The following is a 21,584-nucleotide window of genomic DNA, read 5'->3' as shown; positions in this document are numbered from 1 at the left end:
TCTAATCAGAAATGTAACTGCTATGATGTACAGGTTTGTAGTTTGCTAGTAGTGGGTGGGTCAATGTTTTTATTTAATCCGGCCCCTTGTTTGGCAAATCTTTGGCACAAACCTGCGAGGAATGGACCTGGTTGTCAGAAAATGCCATGTTTTGCATAAAAAAAAACTTTGTTGCAAAAGAAGCCTTGTTTCAAGAAACATGGTAGCTTGTTCTGTTGGAGGAAAAATGCTGCCTTTCTTAGCCTACTGGTAAGAGCACCATAAGTGACCAGAATGAACCAGTGCAATACCTCTCCAGAACCACTAAACTCCACATCAAACACCTGCAAAAAGGTCAAGTCGAAATATATCAATAGGTAAAAATGATATAATAATAATAATAATAATAATAATAATAATAATAATAATAATAATAATATAGCTTGGTAATTAAAGCTATAATATTTCACAATATTCCCCCCAAAAACAAAAATATTCCCTACCACAACCACACTCAAATATAAAGTGAAATAATAACTGGCATCCAGGACCACTCCTAGGAAGTAACTCTGACAAGGTGCAAGTTCAGTTCAACATACTTGCATACACTTCCTGTACTTTATATAATGCACCTGCATACTGGAGTGGATTGTTCATGGACTAGTAATTGATATTTTACAAACACTTTGCAATAAGGTACAGGTATAACTCATTAATTAATATACAGTATGAATACCATAGGAATTAAACATCAACACACCATGAACATCATCTGAGTTCTGATGTTGAGCACATGAACCCACACTTACCCTAACCCTGACCCTAACCCTGTTATACATGTGATTAACATAAGAACTCAGATGAAGTGCATGACATATTCTTGTGTTTATCTTGTAGTATTCATATATTAATTCATGAGTTCTACCGGGAACTTACTGTATAGTGTGACCGCTATTTTCTAGTGTTTTTCGGTGCATCATTTGTTAACAGCACAATGGTTTTTTTTGGTATTGTAAAGAAATGGTACAACATTTTTGATAAATAGAGTAGTCAAGATTATGTATGGATATTATTAGTGGGTATTATATAGGTATGCATCTAACTTTAAAAAAAAAATCTGATTAATGAGTGTTCAAGCACAGGTGGATTTCAAGTTTCAGCTTGACCACCTTCCATATAGACATGTAGTGGATTATCGTGCTACTCGTTTTGTATTGTGTTTTAATAACAACATTCTCAGAAAAACGATTCCTGTCAGTTATTGTATGCTACATATCTGAAACAAACCACATTGGCAAAAAAAAGCTAATCCCCTGTGAGCATTTGCTCAACTAAAAGGCAGCACTGGGGCAACTAAATGTTTGTGTAAGTTAAGGATGATGATTCAGGCTGTGTACTTACAGGCAGTCCAGGCTCTCCAACACGCCCACTCGTGCCATTTTGGCCAGGGGTACCAGGGAGACCAGGGGGCCCGGGAAGCAGGTCCATTGAAGTCCCAAGGGGTCCACTGGGACCAGGAGGCCCTGGCTTTCCTGGGGGCCCGGGTGGACCTGGGGGACCCTAACGAGGAATATCACATACAGTTTAATTTACTCAAGGTGACGTAGATGGTTTTACAAACACTAACATTATATATGTTCTGCAAGAAAGAAAATCACTATTAAAAAAGCTGTAGTTATCATGCAATTATATGTTTCATCATAGGAACCTGTACACTTTACTGAAGCTTGAATACTTATGTATCTGTGTATTCTATATTTTTTAATTCTTCCCCCCAAAAAAATCTTGAAGATCCATTACAGTGCATGGTGATCAATTTTAGTCTTTGATAACATTTTACTTTATCCGTCATGTTGCCATTCCTGCCCTAACTATCCACAGCAATTATAATATAACCCAATTACAATCAACAAAAGGCCAAGGTTTATTTTGTGCTTTTAACTGACATCTGGTAGCTGTACAACAACTTTAGAATGAGTGCATCTCAGCTGCGTGTACAAGAGAAAATGTAATGCGTGCGCTGGTACTGGTACAGTGTCTGCATTGAAATATCAAATAAAATGGGGTGGTGGGCCCCGGGGGCAGAAAACAATAGGCATTTGATATTGTTTTCACTTTGCTTGCAGTCATCTGGAGTATGATCAAACAGTGCAGTCTAACAACCACAGCTAGACTAGAAAAATAAAGACAGCGTGCAAGTAAAACATAACCACATGTCTGATATTGTAAGCAAGTGTTTTAAGATCTTACCCTGGCATATTCTGCATCACTGTCAAAGTCCCCGAAGCCTGAACCATCAACGCCATTCTGAAATACAGAGTAGCATATTCACAACTGCTTTCTAGCATGTAAAAGATTAAACTTTGGATGGGTTTTTTGTGTGAACCAGGTAGATACAGACCGGGAATCTGGCAGAGCTGGCAGGGCCTGGTAGTCCAGGAGGGCCAGGAGGCCCAGGTAAGCCCACTCCACGATCGCCCTGCAGAAACAACAAACCCGAGTCAATCACACAGGAAGCAGACGTCAAAACAGTGCCTGTGTTCCCTGGAGGCGTCTTTCAGGTTTAAGGGTCGGCAGACAAACAACTGGGTTAATTTCCTTTTCCTATTAGGGATTATAGCAGGCCGAGTAGTCAACTGGCTAGGTTAACCAACAAGAAACATCAATAAATCCTTACAGAGTGTTTACACAAGCACCAAAACAACCCCTTCCTTATCTGTGTTGTGAAGCATACATTTTTATAGTTTTACATCTACACCAATGAGTCACAGCAAAACTGAGAGATGCCGTAGGGTGTCGTTTGGTCATTCATTGTGCTAATAAAAACAAGAGCTCCAGTGGCCAACTGCAGAAAATATGAGTGGACCCAGAGTGGTGTTTGAGTGCAGTGCTGCATTAAGGATTAAACTTCTGTATTTGAGGCTTACGTTATTCAAAACTGAGAAGTGAACAGCAGGTCTTCAGTGTAACGCCAGCGTCTGCCATTAAAAGTGAGTCAGTTGTGTGACATCAGAAGCAGATGTTGCAAACCCCAAAACGTTTGTTTTCAGTTAGGCTTCATGTAAAAAATATATCGTTTAGCACAGCCCTCTCATTTCCAAGACTAGGGGCCAGACTCCAATCAAGTATTTGACCCTCCTGCTAATTGCCAAATACAGCCCAGTACTAAATATGGGCTGTGTTGTTTTTGGAGAAAAAGAAAGAAAACTCTGACAATACAAAAGCTGCTACCAAGCACAGGGTTGAACTCTGCAATTAGTGTAGGTCTGTGTGGGTGTGTGGTCAACAATCTGATTTAATACCAGCTCTCTCAAGGTGTCCAGAGTTAGATACATAGGCACTGCTGTACAGAAAATAAGAGTTATGTACAGGACTGCTTTAGAATTCGGAGGCATCGTACGAAATATGTGGGCCACTACTGTTTAGTTCTTTATTAACCTACCCACCTTCCTTTAATTGTGCCATTGCATTTCAACCTATGAATGAGTGGTAAGTGACATCGGATCTCATCATGTAGGACGTTCCTATGAACACTATGACACTAATCGTGTTTATGAGGTATTAGGCCCTGTCAGACATAGCTTGGCTCTGCAGCAAACTGGCTGCTTCAGAGTCTCCCCTCAGTTACGGTCGCTGCTACATAACAGGCTGCGTGACCCTTGGCCTAGTTTACTGTCTCTGCTGCTCTGTCCGTGTCAGTGCCAAGACTGACGTGGCAGGCTCTCTTGTTTTCTGCTAGAGCTGCCTGAATCATCCACCTGTTTGTTTTTAATTGGATTTTGTGGTGCAGCAGGAAAAGCTCAAGATTTATTCAGAGTATAACTGCCTTTTTGAAGAGTTTCAGAAAACACAATATTCACCTCTCCAAGTCAGAAAGCCACCTCCTATGCAAATATCTGGGTCTGAAAGCTTTTGGTGTTGTTAATTGCCTTAATTAAATAGGATCATGCTGAAGAAAAGTCTGATTTTCCATTGATTAAAAACAAAATACCACCTAAGACATGTTTCTGTTTGGATCATTCTTGAGCAAAAGATTCCAACTAAATAAGAAATGCAGCACTGTAGACTACATTGAAGTATATAAGATGATTTATTGGATCTTTGACTGTATATAAACTCACTCCCATCTACTAGCTTCTGTTATACCACTCTATTGTCATCATCATCAGCAACAGGTTACCTTTTATGTTGGTTTAAAAAGCAGTCTAAGCAAGTAACGTTAAAGAATCTATTAAAAGTGTGGGATTAAATGACTTAATTCTGTAGAATTCGTACAGGTAACCGTTAGGATGCCTGTCTTTTCACATGTCGGATCTCCATTCTGTACCTTTTCACCCTTAACGCCAGATTCTCCGGCCAGTCCTGGAAATCCCTGAGGTCCTCTTTCACCCTGGAGGGGAACAAAATGTTTATTAAATAATGGAGAAATTAAAGAATACAAGCAAAATGATACTAGTGTCACAAGGAAGTAATTTTAATTAAGTTATCACAAGTTCAAAAGTAATGTATCTTTCATGGACTTTCGATCACCGTCTCAGATCACACAATCTATTACTTTAAGTATTATAATAATCTATTCCAAGTTATTTCAGTCCCATAACATCATCATAATACCAGGCAGTAGTGGATCATGTAATACTTACTGGCTTCCCATCTTTTCCAGGAGCCCCCTGAAAAACAAAGAATGTAATGAAAAATGACAGCGATTTAATTAATGAAGATGCAGAAAAGAAGTCCCTGACGCTGTTCATTGTGAATGACTTTTAACACACAGGTCAGTGGAGCACCAAGTGTGTTTACCCAGAGTCGCAGTCTACACACTCCCAGAGTCTGCAGGTCTGCCACTGACAGCTGACTCTTTATTAGTTTTTCTGTCCTTTTCCCCCTGTACTATATGTAAGCTTACAAAATTGCTCCTGTTCATCCAGAGAAGCAGAGAAGCTTAGCTTTGTAGTTTATTGCACTTTCTTAAGGGGATAATTGAACATTTGCGGACTGATGAAGCCAAATCCCAGCTTCATGGTCCAATAATTGCCTATATCTCATTATCTGGGGTTTGACCACATATTTAGTGAAAAGCTGCATAAAGTCCTAAACATGACTGGGAATCAGATTTACCAGCATTCGGCATCACCAATTCTACAAAACTCAAGGTTTCCATTGGTTTCCTTTCCACAGCCACCAAAGCATACAATCTGCTTGTTAGCCAACAAATTACTTCACCTTACTTGAGAGTGGCATTCAAGCACACAATGTGTTTTAATACAACATGGTCATTATTATATCATTCCTGCTGTGAAGAGTCAGTTATGCAGTGCTTTGGTGAAAAACTATACAATAGGGAATCCTATGTAAATGACAGGTACCATGACCAGCGACAGATGACTGCATTCTTGCTCTCCCAGAAGCCAGTGAGGTGCAATATGGAAATTATGTTACCATACTGGTCCTTAACAATTGTAATGTGTTATGCCGGTTCAGCACAAAACATAAAAAACAATTCAGTTAACTAAGCACAGGTGAACTCTGTAAATTATGTAGTGTTTTGAGTTACAGTGATACGCACAGAAGAGTGTTTTTTTACAACGTATTTTCATGGCAGTGTAAGTGTGCAGTTACAAAAAATGAAATAGCACCCTCGGGTGGCAAAACCTGCAAACTCCAGGATTGTATTATACCTGTTATACATAGGTCTTTGTATACATGCTAAAGTCTGCTTATGTGTTATGGTTTGAAGTTATACACAACATAGGACATAAAGTAAATTCATGGTAACTCAGTTATAATGATCATAATAATAATAATAATAATAATTATTATTATTATTCTAAGGATCAAAAAGTCATAATAGCGAAAACATTTATTAAAAAGGGAATGAGCTTAATGACGATATGACTGATATAATCTGTAAAAGCTACACTGGTTGTTGTTTGTAGCCAAGCATGATAAACCAAGTGCTGCAGTTCAAAAGGCTGTAAAAGTGCCAAAATAACAGAATTACTGTTGGCCTGACTTAACAGAGAAGTAACCAAAATCATGTAATTGTTGTGAGATTAGATTTCGGCATTGCTGCCGTTTTTCTCACAGTGTGATTTAAACAGCGTTTTCTGTGCCAGTGGAAAATGTACATTTCATATTAGAAAGCCATTAAAAGTTGCCTAAGCTAGTATTAATGAAACTTTTGGAAAGTCTTTTATAAAAAACTACCAGCAGTTCACAGCAGATTAATTGTAATAAAAGTACGTACAGTCTGACCGTCCTTCCCGGGGGTTCCTGTTGGGCCCGCAGGCCCCTGAGGCCCTCTGAGACCTGGCTGAGGGTTGACTACACTGGCTTCACCTGGGGGACCGGGGGGTCCACGGGGCCCTGGTAGTCCTGGGTCCCCTCTCTCCCCTTTTTGACCAGAGCCTAATGTACCCTGGGAAGAAATACAAATAAACATACAATAAGTGAAATATAATTGAAATAGTGGGGCTGTTACCTACCTTTAAGCCTATAATGGTGTCTGATGGCTCTGATTGGTAGTTCCTGCTTTGAATCTCACTGAGGCTCCAATAAAGGCCATGAGAATATAGTTTAGCTCTTGACCTTGAAATGTATACTGATATATCATAGTATTATATCAATTCAGGGAAGGAATTAGAATACTGTCAAATCTTACCATAGTTAGGGTATACAGATAAAATAATCTGAACTCCCATTGTTTAAAAACATGTTAATTACAGAGCAATTATTACAGTGGAATTCCCTAATTAGTCATCAGTGCATGATTCCATAGCTGTGGTGCAGAAAGGAATCAAAAGTACCAGAAATTTAAGCCGTTCATCTTAAATCTGCTTTGATGTACCAGTGAAATCTGTCATCCCAAATGAAATGTCCACATAAATAACAAGGGCATTCATATCTGGAATGTGACATTTATTTCAGAAAACCGCTAAACATTTTTGCACAGCTGAAGATGACAGGAATCTTGGTGACACATCTGGCTGCAGTACAGCGCCGTGGACAACATCAGAGTTACAGGGCTTTGTTGACTGACAAGCTTGAGTGATCCAGCCCTTGGCTTTCTAGAGATTATGAACTATGAATTAAATGTCCAATATGAAAGACTGACTTACGCTTCCCACTCTTTCAGCTGCGGATATTTCCACCCCAGACTCCTCGACCCTCTCGGCTCGTTCAGTTAAGGGTCTTGATCCTGCAATTTAAAAAAACACAATTGCTTTTAATGTGTTTTGCTTAGGAAGATCCAAGATAACCCATTTTGATAGGGCCTCGTCTTCCTTTAGAAAGTTCAGGATTGTGCTGCAGCCAAGACCCAAGTTATTTCATGTTACCTTTAGTCAAATTAAATATCTATTTATTTAGACCTCATTAATATATTTTAGATAATAGAAAGCGACATGCTTTAAATTACACAATTTTTCAAGCCAAAGCCAAGTTCAATAATGAAAATTACTAATTAAGCTACTGATTGGTTATACTGAGAGTTCCAGATCTGGAAAGCTTTGTGCTAAATTATCTGTTTAGATCAGTAATCAAAAGTATGTATCCAGGCTGCACCACTTGGTACCAGTCCATTTTAGTGAATTTAACAGTTGACAACTTAAGGTAAATACGCCTGATGGTAAATTCTAAAAAATAAAACTGATCAACACAATACTTAAGTCCCTCTACTGTGAATAATGTCATTGATACCACTTACCTGTTCAGCAGATTAATGTTCCTAGAACACTGACTTGGGAATTTCTGCCTTTTTTGTATTATTGTTAGGCAGCCTTATGCTTTCACAGTCCAATACTCTGGGCAGACATCCAGACAGGACTACAACCTCTCTTTCTGTATTTGCGTGATCCAGGCCCTTTTCCTTCAGTGAAAGTAATTTATGTTGCCCTCTAGTGGTCACATCATTCCTTACATCTTTAAAAATAATGCTCTAAGATACACCTCTGCTTACAAATATGTTCATCAGTCAGAAGGCCCTCTAAATGTGATTGCTGTTGACTGGCAATTCCACAACAACGTCATTCAATGGCTCAGAATTTTTTTTACCATAAATACAAAATAGACAATGTATTGTTTTCTTGGTTGGACATAATTCTGCTGCATCATGCAGAAAGTAATGTAGAAAATACCTTCTCTATGAGAAACTAACTGATGTTCCCACCACCAAAAAAGAAGACAGTTTTCTTCTCTCCATTAACTTTTGTGACCCTTTTGATTCCTTTGAGACTCCCCTCCATTTTAGGAATCTCGTGTCTTGCAATGCTTTAAATGGATTGGATTCTGATATGAGAATATATTTCTCAGACATAAAAGGTTTAAAACCTGTCTATATAAGTCCATGGGACTTTTACAAGCAATGTCTCTTAAAGTAAACATTACTTTGAACAAGTATGTTGAAAGGAAGTGTTTTGTAGTGTTAACATTATCTTAATTGGGCATAAAATGGATGAAAGATTCGGTGCTGTTTGTAAGATAGTGAGTACCAAAAGACTAAATGACAAATCTGAACTTGTTTTGATTATCTATTTCATGTCATTCTGCCTTAATAATGACTTTTTCAGCCATCAAACGGTACCAGGTGTAACAAAAAGCTGAAAATATACAGAGATCACACTTGATCATACTTTGTTCATACTTAGCCAAAGCCTTCACCAAATGATTCACTGAAATATATTGTATTCAGGGCACTGAATGTATTTAATGAACCACTGCTTTATAACCAGATACATTTTGTGCATTGGATTCAACTAAAGTGACATATTGATTATTAGTTAGGTTTGTCACTTTTATCGTACAATAGGTAAGGACTGGCGAGATTTATGATTGGGGGAGAGCAAGTTAGATAGGATTTGAGTTGAAACACTACGGGGGGCCATCTTTTAATTTAACGATAAACCTACATTTGATTTACCATGCAATTCCCTACATCTTTTGTCAATTTCGAAATTGAAATGAAGAACATGGACTGCATACCTCTGTCTTCGATCAGCACGTTACCCTGAGTGCTGGTCTCCCTCAGACTCTCCTCAGTGGGATCCTCGTCCCCAGAATAGTCCTCGATTTCCTCACTGGGCTCAGTGGGAGGGGCGGACACGGGCCGGCTCAGGATTTCCTCTGGCTGGGGGCATTAATGAAGCTCCAGTCAAATCATCAGCACAATTATTTCATGCTCTCGTCATATTTTTTCTTGACTGTGATTCTGTTTTTCTTGACTGCCTAGATCATCGATTTAACAACTACAGAACTCTGTAGTTTGACTATAGACTACAATTAAGACTAGAACATTGTAATCGAAGTCTGTGTTGGCCTCAAGTTTATTTTTATATCGAGTTTTAAATAGAGGATTTAATTTTTGGAGCACAACATAATGACAGGGGGAGAATAAAGTTACATATAGAATTGTGCCAAAACAGATAACAGACTTGTTACTAGTTAGACTGTTAGACTACAGTCTCAGAAGTATGAAGGCAGCCATGTGTGTCCTCTTTTTACTAGCAAACCTGTATACACTGTATGGTTGGCCAGATCAATCAGCTCACAGAGTTTTCATTTAAAGCATCATAGCTTTTCTGCACAGAACAATATTTCAAGCTATTTAACCATTTTGCATGACGAGTCTGTACCCTTCATGTCGCATAGAAAAATGGTGCACCAAATAAAATTTTCTTTACTTTAGCCTGGAAAACAATGACAAAAAATCACAAAAAACACATGGTACTCTCTACCAAATTGTATCAGAGAGTCTTTATTTGATTTTGTTTTTAAATCTCAGTCTAGAACATATTTATGTTCATTACATTATTTGTATACCAATTCACCTAAAGCTATGTAAAAACATGTATGATTCATGTTTATTTGTGGTTGAAAATGTCATGTTTAGAGTCTCTGAATGTGTTTTATGTAGTATACAGTGTAAGAAAATGTCCAGGATCATGTGTGACTTGTGTGACTTCTATAAAGGGAAACCTTGAGATTTAAGACTTCAATATCTTGATACAGACGTGTTCAATGTGTTGAATAGATTGGTGGAGAAATCGAAATTTAAAACCACTGTCTGGTGAAGGTGCAATTCCTCTATAGAGAGCACCAGAAAACAGCCACCCAATATCATCCAGGACTGCAGAAATCCTTAACTGTCAAATGCTCAAAGACTTGGCAGCACAACACTGTGATTTCATTAGTGGCTATCAAACTAGCAGGCAGCAGGGGGCAGTGTGTGCATTTCGGCTGTCTCTGCCGTACTGAACAGTGGATTCTTATGGTCCTGACTGGGGCTGCCTTGAGGGTGGTCTTCCCAAGCTGGCTGAGGGCTCTCACTCTAATAATCCCCTTTCTATTGTAGAAGCCAAGCAGGTTTGGCACAGACCTAACAGACGTGGTTTTGGTTTTGGCAGACGAGCAAGAAGCTGAGACCTCGGCCTTTTTCAGCGTGCGCTTTGAATACATAAGTAAGGCCTCCCGCCACCATGGTCACAGCTAACATTAATCTTGTGGGGGTGTTTATGGTTACCAAATACAACCTAAACAGAGAGAGGTTAGTGGATTCCTCTCAGCAGATAGCTCAGACTGAATATCAACGAAGACTGACTCGAAAACAGTAAAATCTAAACCCACATAATGGTAAAGCAGACAAAGTTGGACACAAAGTGATTTCAAATGCACGGCACAGCAAAACAGTGTTCTTGCAGATAAGAGGGTCACTCTGAGAGCAATGTGGTCCCTCAAGAAAGAGCTCCTGTTTTATTGTAAAACACACCAGCAATGTCTGATAGCTCTTGCCACTTCTTATACAGTACAGATTCAACAACTGTATGTTCCAACAGTATGGATCTGCTGATAGTTTAGCTTTGAGTATTGTTTCTCACTAAGGTAAAGCTGTCACAACATATGCTAAGAGAATGACTCTGTATTACATCTTTGTAATAGTAAAGAATTTGGCAGAGGAGAAGAAGTCTAATCAAAATAATACTCAACACTCAGTCTAATTTGTCCCTCTCTTTAGGACATGTGTAATTTTCTTCACAGAATACTAACCAATAGATCTGTCAAGAATGTAATGATAAAAGTGCTTTTGTGTAGCATCAATGTGTGTTTGATCCCTTTAACAGTGCTGTGAGATTGGTGGTCTGAGTTAACAGACAGGGGTTTAGTTCTTAAACACTGTCCACTATTTGATTAGAAATACAAACATTAGGAGGATTGTTTAATTATCAATCATAAAAATTATAAATGAATTGAGACTAAACTGACAGTAGTGTGATACAATGAGCAGGTGAATGCAAATCCCATGCAACCAGACTGACTAAGTAACAACTAGTATGTAACATCAAACTAGTATCTCTCCATTTATGTCAGCAATTGGGCCTGTGTTTAAAAGAGGCAAAACATTTTTGAGGAAATAAATAAGCAGAGTATTGATCTATAAGGTTTTGCTGCTGCGCTTGTACTGGAGATTGTGTTTCAGTAATTTAAAGCTATTTTGAAAGAAGGGTTTCCAGGGTTTCCAAACAGACAACAATGCGCCTTTGTGTCCAACAGAAACAGGGCTGTGAGAACTGAGACTGAAACACAACCCTGTGTCTGAAGTATCTGTTGACAAATTGTTGGTAAATAAACAAGGAATTCTCCATCAGAGCCAAGTGGGATATAAATAGGTTACAAAATGCTACCTAAGCCATTTTAATAGGATTCTTGTTGAGTTCCAAATCTTGACTAACCTATTACAGTATATGTGAAGGAATCGTCTTTAAAATGTTTCATAATTTCTTTCTTTAATCACCACGGACTTAACAGAGCACAGACCCTGAGTGCCATAAAAAAAATCACTGACTCACAATGTAGCAACACAGGAGACCGTTGCTGGTATTCATTCTGAGAAGTCAACCAGCGTGACAAAGCACTCACAAATATCAAGAGCAAATTATGACCATGTTTTCTTTCAAGTATTGGTAGCTTGTGGCCATTTTGGTACTTCACCAGCTCTTTGTATGAAAATATTATTAAACCATGATGGACTGTGTCATTAAATAAAATCAGACATCTTGGGTTGCAAAAGCATTCACATTCATAAACCCCCAACAGTCTATTTGAACATATTTATAGTGAGTGATACATCTACACTGTGCAAGAGGTCTCAAAGTGTGTCAAATAACTGTTTTGGTGTCACCATTCAGTGAAGCCATATGTCAAGGCTTGGTAGAGCAATCAAACTCCCTGCGTCAGGGCCATAGATGCAGGAAGGGGGGTGCTGAGTATGCTGTAGCACCTCCTGGTGGTATTTATCGCAGTGATTAGAATCGCAATATTGCTATGTGAAGCTGGTAAGATAGATTGGGTCGGGTGTAGCCATCGTCAATACGTTAATCTCTTCTATAATTTTTTGCAAGCAAGCTATTCAAATACACGTTTCTATTGGTAGATGGCAAGTTCGGATTGGCTATAATTTAGTGTGTAAAAGGGAGATGTGGGGAAGCCTATAGTGTTGTGTATTAAGGAAGTGAAAGATACCTTGTTTTTGTTATGTCCAGTGTCGTGATTTATTCTGCATGCATTTGTTTATTCCATGTTGCGAACAGGTATTGTGGGTAGGCCAACTATATTCCTCTTCTCGCAGGATAGTATGTGTAGTAGTATTAGGCAAATCTGTTCTTTTGTGACCTTGATTTGTGTGTGTGGTTGGTGTATGTGATTTATACCACTATCTAGTCTTAAGTTCCTCCCTGCAAAACACAAACAAAGAAAGTGATACAGCAACTAATCATAAAAAATGGCAATAATGTCATGATTTTACTTTTGGTCGGCAGCACCCCCCGCTCACAACATCCTCCCGCGCCTATGGTCGGGGCACCAGTCTTTTGGTGTCGTGGGATTGTTTCTCACTCCTATCCAAACAGAGTCTGGCTGCTCGTGCGACTGTCACTTGCAGAAGTATATTAAGACATCGCACAGTGCAGTTTTCAATTTGTGGCATGTGATAATAAAAATGTCACAGCTCTAATTCCACATTTACAACAGGAACGAAAATCAATTAATACCATACGATTTACAAAATACTTATAACAACTAATGCCATGACTAATAAGAATAACTGCCTGCCTTTATTTTTTAAAGCAGGGCCAGTTCCTTGCAGCTGATTCACATATGCTTGTTTACAACTGTCCAAATGATTGTGGAGGTTCACTTTATCATCAATTGCCCATCCAGTATTTGTACTCACCATGGAAGTGTAGTCTACTTCTTCCACTTTCTTTTTTGCTTCATCCAGAGTATCTCTGTCCACAACCGAACCGTCTCCACTTCCATCACCAGACGCCTACAATTCAAACAAAGCCTACTCACACCAACCATCACATCCATTTTATTCTTTATTTAGTATATAGAGATTAAAGTTATGCATGTCTCCCTCCAAATAAATAAAAAAGTCCAAATCTCACATCATTCACTTTTACACTTTGTTCCAAATTGATTTGAAATCTTGAAAGGAGAAGCTTACCTTTCAAGCTTAACTCTTTCTTTCCCATAGCTTTCATTTGACAAGATATTTAAACATGGTGCAATATATCACCTCCCTTACATCTACATGCAATGGCAAAATGGATCCTGCTTGGGATTTCTAACTCATCACGGAAGGAGCACTTTTGGAGGATTTGCAGATATTTACAAATATGTCTTGTGAAGAGGAAAAATTTGGTTTACTGCCTGTGACCCCTCTTCAGCAGTAGACTTCAGTCTTGATCCCACAATTCTCTCTACTTCCCAGGACACTTTCCAGGGGACACTCGCAGAGAGATTGTTTTGTTTGTCATTGAGTTAGTCCCAAATGTGCTTAAGATCACAGAAATGTGCACAAGCAAGCAAGGCCTAATGCAAACAAACAAGGAAAGTGGGTCACAAACAATTATATTAGGAGGCAGTGGATTGGGCGTACCTCCAAACACAAAACCAAACAGAGGGAGATGTATTAAACAGCTTTGATTTAATGAAATGGTTATCATGCATCTTCAGTGACGATGAACTTGAAATCGAATCCATTCAAACTTGAAAAGCAGGGTTACAAAGCATTCTTCCATTCCACCAATAGAGGGACTTATAGAGGGAGTACTGTATACTCGGGAGCATGGGAGCTGAGGAAACAACAGGTTTTCCCTCCTCTGTCTACGGCAGCAGCGCAACAGGGTTTCCATTCCCCCAAGTGTTACTTTAAATGTTACTTACATATGGGTCATCGTCCTCGCATTGCTCCTCCGCGGCTCGAGGGTCGGGTTTAATCAACAACTGCTGGATCGAGCCCTGGAGGTGAGACAGAAAAGGATAAGCTTACAAGCAGAAAGTAACAGAAGACTGACACACTGCAGTGCAAAATCCAGTCTCACCTGATTTTGACAAAAGTTCAGAATTCCAGCACTAATAACTTGCATGCTTAACAGTACTAGGGGACTAAGCACAGGATAAGCAGGGCTTTAAAGTCACTGAAACATGTTTTCTGCTTAAGGCAGCAAAATAATTGAAATAAATCTGTCGAGGATGTTTTTTTTTTTTTAAGTGAAGTAATGAAAAGTAAAGACACATTTATCTTACTGAAAATCAGTTTGGCAGTGCTTGTGGATATATTGTTATGCAACAGCAGTGACATGAACACCAGACGCCTGTATCTCTCCTATCAGAGTATCAGTATTGTAAACAATATCTTCAATGTACTTAACTCCATTTGAGGAATGGATAAATTAATGATTTAAACTGGGAGGACATTTTTTGGTAGAATGACTTAATTGTTTACAAATTATAAAAATACATGAATTGAAATACTGATATCATTGACAGACTTCCAAGTAACTACTTTAATTTAATTAATTGCATCTGTGATGTAATAGAACCATTGTAAAACAAGATTAGGTCCAGGATGTATTTAACTCCAGAGCCTCTTATGAACTGGTTTGTACAAATCAAAGCTCGGCTCTTACACCCAGTTATTCCTGTGCTGCCTAATGTAGAAAAAGCATTCAATAAAACACCAAATCAGAAACGAGAAGATAAACACGGAAGGTGGTTGAGAAAGCTCAGGCTGCTTTAAAAATAATTTATCTCAAAGACGCCCACCCCCTGGTCCTTATAACTTGTTTGGGCTGTTTTAATTTTATTCCCATGGAGACTCATTGTTCTCAAGATCCCTGGTGTGGTTTTGGCCCACGTAAACCACAGAGCCTGATTAAACTGCTTCCTCCCTCTGCTCTGTGTCCCAGCGGAGGAAAAAGGCAGCCCCTATTCCCCATGTCAGACTGACTTCCACAGACCACATTATTAGTTCAACTTCCTAGATAAGTCCTGACTCACACTCAATAGCGCAAGAGAAGTAACAAATGATAGCACTTCCATGTCTGCGCACTTTGACCCTGTATCTCGGAGATGGCGTAGGCGTAGTTGCCAGGACCGTGCAGTTACTCACGCTGGTTTTGGAAGAGAGCAGAAAACACAGAGAGCGCAAGGACAGTGTTATCCTTCATTACACCGCCAAGTTTGAAATGGGCAGGAAGCACAGTGGCCATTATAAAGCGATTAGAAGAGAGACAACTGTAAATTGGTGCAAAACCCTTCAAGAGAGAAAAGTGGTGGCCTGAATTTTTTTGTTTAGTCTCACCACAAAACATGGTAGTAGTCATCTTCCAGAGGGTGATTCAAATCTGTTTTGGCGAATTCAAGACCTTTTTTATGCCTGCAGTCCAACAGTAAATCTGGTGCCAAAAATCTGAAGCATATCTCGAGAAGAACGTCATACCCACTTATAAAATCACAAGCAGGTCACATTTATAAGAGAGCAAAACACTTCACTCAAACCATGATAGATGGATTCTAAAACCCATTATGAAGAGATAAGATACCTTATTAATGACAATTTTGAACTTAATAACCCCTAAATAACTCTAAGGTGGTTTTGTGTATAATTCAACTGAAGCTTTAAATGTAATTAATTTTCCAGGGGGGCACTGGGCTATGTTCGGTTTAAACCCACATAAATTCACAGCTTGTATGACTTAATGCCTTTTATTTTATGAGTCCTGAAGAAGAAAAATAACAGTCTTTGGACATAAGTCCAGTGTGGCTTATTCTTTACCCACTGCTGCTCACTGATGGTTTTACACACAGGTGAACTAATACGATTTCATGCTATGTTTCCAATAAAAACATTTTAGATCTTGGCAAACTTTGCTGGCTTCTTTTTTAATAATTATTTGCTTCTTGGCACTAATACGTATATCATTGTTTAAGGCATACTGTAATTACCATCAGCACATTTAAAACTACAATTTGTATTGTACAATTTGTTATTATTAGCACATTGCTACAATTCTTAGTCTTATATAGAAGCAGAAATATGTTAGATAGTGCACCTATGGCATTCACTGCATTGAATGCTTCTATCACATCTCTATTGGATAAGAGAGGGTAAGATTTAAAAAATATATAAAAAGAAACTCTATGACCTTTGTGTTCATGACATTTGATAGTAAATAAAATTCTGTCTCAGAGCAAATGGGGACAGACGAGGTTACCAAAACTTGGTGGTGAACAAAATACACAAAAAGGCAATTGGCTCAATAAGTAAACAGTGGTTTAACTTAAACGGAACCTAAAAAGGAGAAAAACGGCAGGGTTTCTCAAGAGCATTCTTTTTTCTCTTGGCCATAATTAGAACATGATGGTTCATTATCAGGTATCTAGGGAACGGGCATGTCTCATATCTTATGGTTTCTTTTATAAAATTGTTAATTACTGTAATTATGAACTGTTTCCATCCACAAATCAGACCGGATGGGTGAATTTACTTTTAGCATGGCACACAATTATCACTCTGCTATCTTTTCTTTCCAGAGCTTAATAGATGTTTACAGCAACGCACCTTACGTTTTTTATTTGTTTTATTTTAACTGAAAATATATTGTAAATGCTGCTATAATGGAAGCTATTGTATTGACTGAAGCAAGTGGAAATGTTGGGAGGCCTTTATCCAGCAGTGGATCAAATATATATTTACAATGTAAAGTATAAATCCATTTAATCTAATTCTGGGTCTCATGGAAACCAATGTAGAGGAATCAGGTTGTCTAGGGTTCATTGACAATATAAGTGGATTTTCTTTTAATGAAGGCCTATTTATTGTCTGCCTTACCAATAAGAAAAGTTCATCCAAATATTCAATCTCAATAAATAAACATGAAAATCCCATTTTATATTCCAGCACTAGAAATTAGTTACAGATTACATTGTGGATTTATACACTGGACCCAAGGCAAATTATCCATCATAAGCAATTTCTAATGCTAAATTTCTCATGAAATCTATCAGGAATAACGTGCCTCACAACATTCCCTGCTGTGTCTGTGAAGTTCAGTACAGTGCACCGTAATAATCTGCTAATCAGAGATGGACACAGCTTCATTCATCATTTAATATAATTTAAGAAACATGACCTACTAAAGTAGTTCTCAACTGATGCATGTGAACCCCCAGGCAGAAAGCAAATATGACAAACATCACAATTGATGTGGTTCTCACTTAACTTAAATGAATGCAAAATACCGCTTTCTGATATTTTGAGCGGCCATAGGTTTATATAGAGTTTAGAGTGTGAAAAAACGTCCCGTTTCCTACCCTGAAATAAACATACATAAAGAAAAAAACTGCTTTAAATGAGAAAAAATCTGTGGAGCCTAATGTTTTGCTCTGCCTTGAATCCAAATTGGACAAACAATAAGTCGCTCTTAATCAATTTCACTTTTGTTCACACCTCTTTCTTGTAGTAGCCTAATTTAGCCTACAATTGTATAGTTTACCATTGTGCTTTTATATTGATACCACTCTCTCTATATCCTTCTAGCCAAAGCACCTCACCTTATAAAAGAGTTCACACAGGAGAGTTATATTCTGCTGAGTGAGGCCCACATAATGGTGCTTTTGTTCTTTGGTTGATTTATAACAACAAATTATGTCTTTTCACCAACACCAATGATATGTGCTGCATGTATTGCACGTTTTTACAGTTTCCTCTGAATTGTAATTGGGATGGAAATAATTGTCCACTGTTGTTGATCGAGCCATAAAGGGAGGAAGAAGGTACTAATGCAAAATAATCGGGAAAACATTTACAAAAAGACTATATCAGATAGGTAAACAGCTGCTAATCGTTTGATAAATGGCTGATGAAGACTGTCTTTTCCTCCTGCAGTGCAGTTTAACAGTCGTGTAACAGAAGCTGCTCTCTGGAGTCTCTTTATTTCATCCCAGAGGTGTCCTATGGTATTTAGTTCAGGCAATAAAATGCTTTCCACACTGTTCTCTTTGAACCACTGTGCTGTTCCATGCTTAGTTTTATGACATCATCAAGCTGATAGGTATACAGGGCCTCACCATTAAAGCCCATGAATGCTGGCAGTATAATGTTGAGAATATCACAAAATATAGCTATGCCACCTATACCTGTGACCCATCACCACCACAAAACATTGGAAGCATGCAACTCCATCTATCAAGTTTGTTTCCACCACAAATCAATAGGAAAACTCATTAATGCTTTTTATTCACGTTTAGAAATGTGGGAACGTTCTCTTTAGGACAAAATTGGAATTTAAAATGATTTGGGGGGTGATTTATGGTTTTGTGCTGGCGGACACATTTAAGCTATTAAGCTACTTACACATCAGTATAATACACTTAAGATTTAATATGTTCATGCAATCAATTTTCCCTTTTTTGTACAATCGTCAGAGGTCATGCCTTTTTAATGAAATAACCTCCTGTAGCAGAGAGGGGGGTTATTTAAATATAGGCAATGCCAAAAAGCACATGGCTGGGTGATGAATGTGCCTCAGAGGATTTCCATGATTTTAGCGGATGTGGATTTTGTAGTAATTTGGTTCCAGTAATGTTTGTTTATTTCCGAATTGGGGCACACAACAGGAAGAAATCAGTTGCATTTGTTAAACGAATTTGAGTAACAACAGCGGAGAATCTGGAGCGAATTGAATATGTGAAAGGACTTAGCGTGATCTTTCCATAACCAGTTCCATAGCCAGACGTTCCATTTGTAAAAATAGAAACTTATAAAAACTTGAAATCATGAGCTTCATTGTACTTAATCCTTTCGATACCCAAACACTGATCATCACAGCAAATCATTCTTATATTTATCAGATATGGCATCACAATAAATTATACATCAAATCTTAATATATAAAAATATGTATATAAAAATGTATATACTTAATATATTTAAGTACTGCATAATTGTAATGTTTCAGGGTACTACACAAAGTTTTTGTCTTATTCTCTGGAAAGACTACTTTACTTGACAAATTGGTTTTGGAAACGATCCCACATTAACCATTTTTGCAGTTCTGATTTTTATTTTAATCTCTGCAGGTACCGGCAACCCCCCAGCAAAAGGCACAATTAAATTCTGGTTAGATCTTCAGATGCATTCTCACTGCACTGCATTCTGTTTAGTACAAAACTAAATGAATCCATTGATAGGTATATTTTATCATAGTCACCTGGTTTGAGTTTCATATAAGATCTATTTTAGTCAAAGTATCTGTGTTCTAACAATTGTACAATAGGTTTATTCTGTCTGTCAAATGTCACATGTCATGTGGTGAAGCAAATGCCCATTCAGTTCTGCCCACATAATGTCATTTCTTGATCTCATTCCCATGCAATACAATTGGCTGCTGAGAATATGAGAACTTTATAAATGTTACCAAAATGAGAGGATGCCACTTGGCACATCTAACTTGTTTGGTTCTCACTAGCTAAAGAATCCCAGAATCTCATCCAACTATTTATTTTAAGGCTCACAAAATCAGCTTCCAGCATGTGGTTTGGTAGTCTGTTCCAGAAGCACTTTTTTTGCATTGTTTATATCTTACTGACACAATATTGTAAAAATGTAGTGGAGGTATACATTGAAGTGAAAATAGAAACCACTTCTTTACAGTTGTGGGGATCTGAAACAAGCTACCTGGCCATGTAGTTAAATTTGAATGGCTGAATGGCATTCTGAGATTTATTATCTACAAGCCTTTTCCAGCTTTGTTCCATTTTTAGGTTCTCATATTCACGTTTCATGTTGCAAAGGCTGTGTGGCATGGGAATGAAAAAGAGGGGAATGTCATGATGTGAAGACAACAGCATAGTTATTCTGTAGGCAAATTCGTATCATCATGGGGTAGAATGTAGCCATTGTATAGTGTCTACATATATGCTGTAAATTGGATTCCAGTGTTTTTTCAAATTGATAATTGCAGAAACACATGAATAGCTTTGTGTAATCCTAAATGCGTTATATAATATACTCTTGTAGTATCCATTGTCACTGTTTTTCTTCACAGAAACCCAGCAAGTTAATTATGGTTATTATACTTTGAATATACATAGAAATAATGTTTTATGTGCAACTATATCTGGCAGCAGTGTAGTGTAGTGGTTAGTCATGGGTTAATCCCAGGTGGGGGACACTGCTGTTGTACCCTTGAGCAAGGTACTTTACCTAGATTACCTACAGCTGTATAAATAGGTATTTGTATGTATAAATAATGTGATATATTGTAACATTTGTCACCCTGGATAAGGGTGTCTGACAAGAAAAATTATAATAAAATATATGAAAAGCCATCTGAGAATATATATGCTCTCTTAACAACAAAAATAAGTTAAACAAGATCTTATTTTTTAAATCAATGCTGACAGTCCATAAAATACCTTGTATATAACCTACCAATTTAACTCCATCCCTGTATGCATAACTCTACACCTAATAGAAGTAACAATTTTCTTGTTATTTATTATTTATTTACCAATTCATAGTTCGCAAATATTTTTTCTAGCATTCAAATTTTAGAGCACAAAGATTGACTTGAATGGCTTTACCTTCTTCTCATTCTGAGGGCACATATGCAATAATATATTGGGAAAAATATATTTTATAAAGTGAATACTAATGCACAGTAAATCAATTGCTCACATTGGATTGTGGACAAGCTAATCTCCAGAATAGATGAAGTCTGGAGTGATGTTGTGTAGTAACTACTTCACCCCACTTGAAGTGAGAGTATAGTGAACAGGTAAGCGAAATGACACAGTGGAGGGTGTCGTAGCATTTGTAAAGAGTTGTATCACATGGCATGAGGAGGCCTGAGGCCACAGGTTGAATGTTGCCAAATATTAGATTACAGCCAAACTATTACTAATTTAAATAAATCCACTCTCCCGTTAAAAGAGGGAAATAACAAGAAACACTTATGGCTAGATGTACTAATGGATTGTGCATGTTTTAAGAGTTGTAACCCTGTCATAAATCATTCTGAAATGTTGGGTGACATGTACTAAACAAGCACAACGACTTCTGCACAAAAATAAGTTGGGTCTGCGGTTAAGCCGTTGATGGATATTTAATTCTGGGTGTTTCTGGAAAAAAGTCACCAAAATGGTGTGCAAATGAGGTGTAGCATTCATTAAAATGAGACGTATTGAAGCTGTCAGCCTTAGCGACACTTACAATCACGTCAGTTAGTTAAGAACTGGGGGAAGCCTGAGGCACGATTGGCAAT

The 21,584-nt window shown here is 37.9% G+C and overlaps 1 protein-coding gene across 8 annotated transcripts in view; it reads right to left on the bottom strand.

Moving 5' to 3' along the window:
• The window catches only part of col15a1b (collagen, type XV, alpha 1b), a 93,555-nt gene that overhangs the window by 30,452 nt on the left and 41,519 nt on the right, over positions 1 to 21,584 (bottom strand). For all 8 annotated transcript variants that reach the window (XM_066723359.1, XM_066723352.1, XM_066723353.1 and 5 more), the window contains 10 exons: positions 14,200 to 14,274; positions 13,202 to 13,297; positions 8,959 to 9,103; positions 7,098 to 7,177; positions 6,227 to 6,397; positions 4,623 to 4,649; positions 4,307 to 4,369; positions 2,381 to 2,458; positions 2,230 to 2,286; positions 1,381 to 1,539 (listed from right to left, as the gene is read on the bottom strand). In XM_066723359.1, the coding sequence (XP_066579456.1) occupies positions 1,381 to 1,539; positions 2,230 to 2,286; positions 2,381 to 2,458; positions 4,307 to 4,369; positions 4,623 to 4,649; positions 6,227 to 6,397; positions 7,098 to 7,177; positions 8,959 to 9,103; positions 13,202 to 13,297; positions 14,200 to 14,274 (951 nt within the window). The remainder of the gene's footprint in view (positions 1 to 1,380; positions 1,540 to 2,229; positions 2,287 to 2,380; positions 2,459 to 4,306; positions 4,370 to 4,622; positions 4,650 to 6,226; positions 6,398 to 7,097; positions 7,178 to 8,958; positions 9,104 to 13,201; positions 13,298 to 14,199; positions 14,275 to 21,584) is intronic.

This window comes from Amia ocellicauda, chromosome 2 (genome assembly GCF_036373705.1).
Source record: "Amia ocellicauda isolate fAmiCal2 chromosome 2, fAmiCal2.hap1, whole genome shotgun sequence".
Classification (NCBI taxonomy): domain Eukaryota; kingdom Metazoa; phylum Chordata; class Actinopteri; order Amiiformes; family Amiidae; genus Amia; species Amia ocellicauda.
This window is presented reverse-complemented; position numbering and strand designations above follow the sequence as displayed.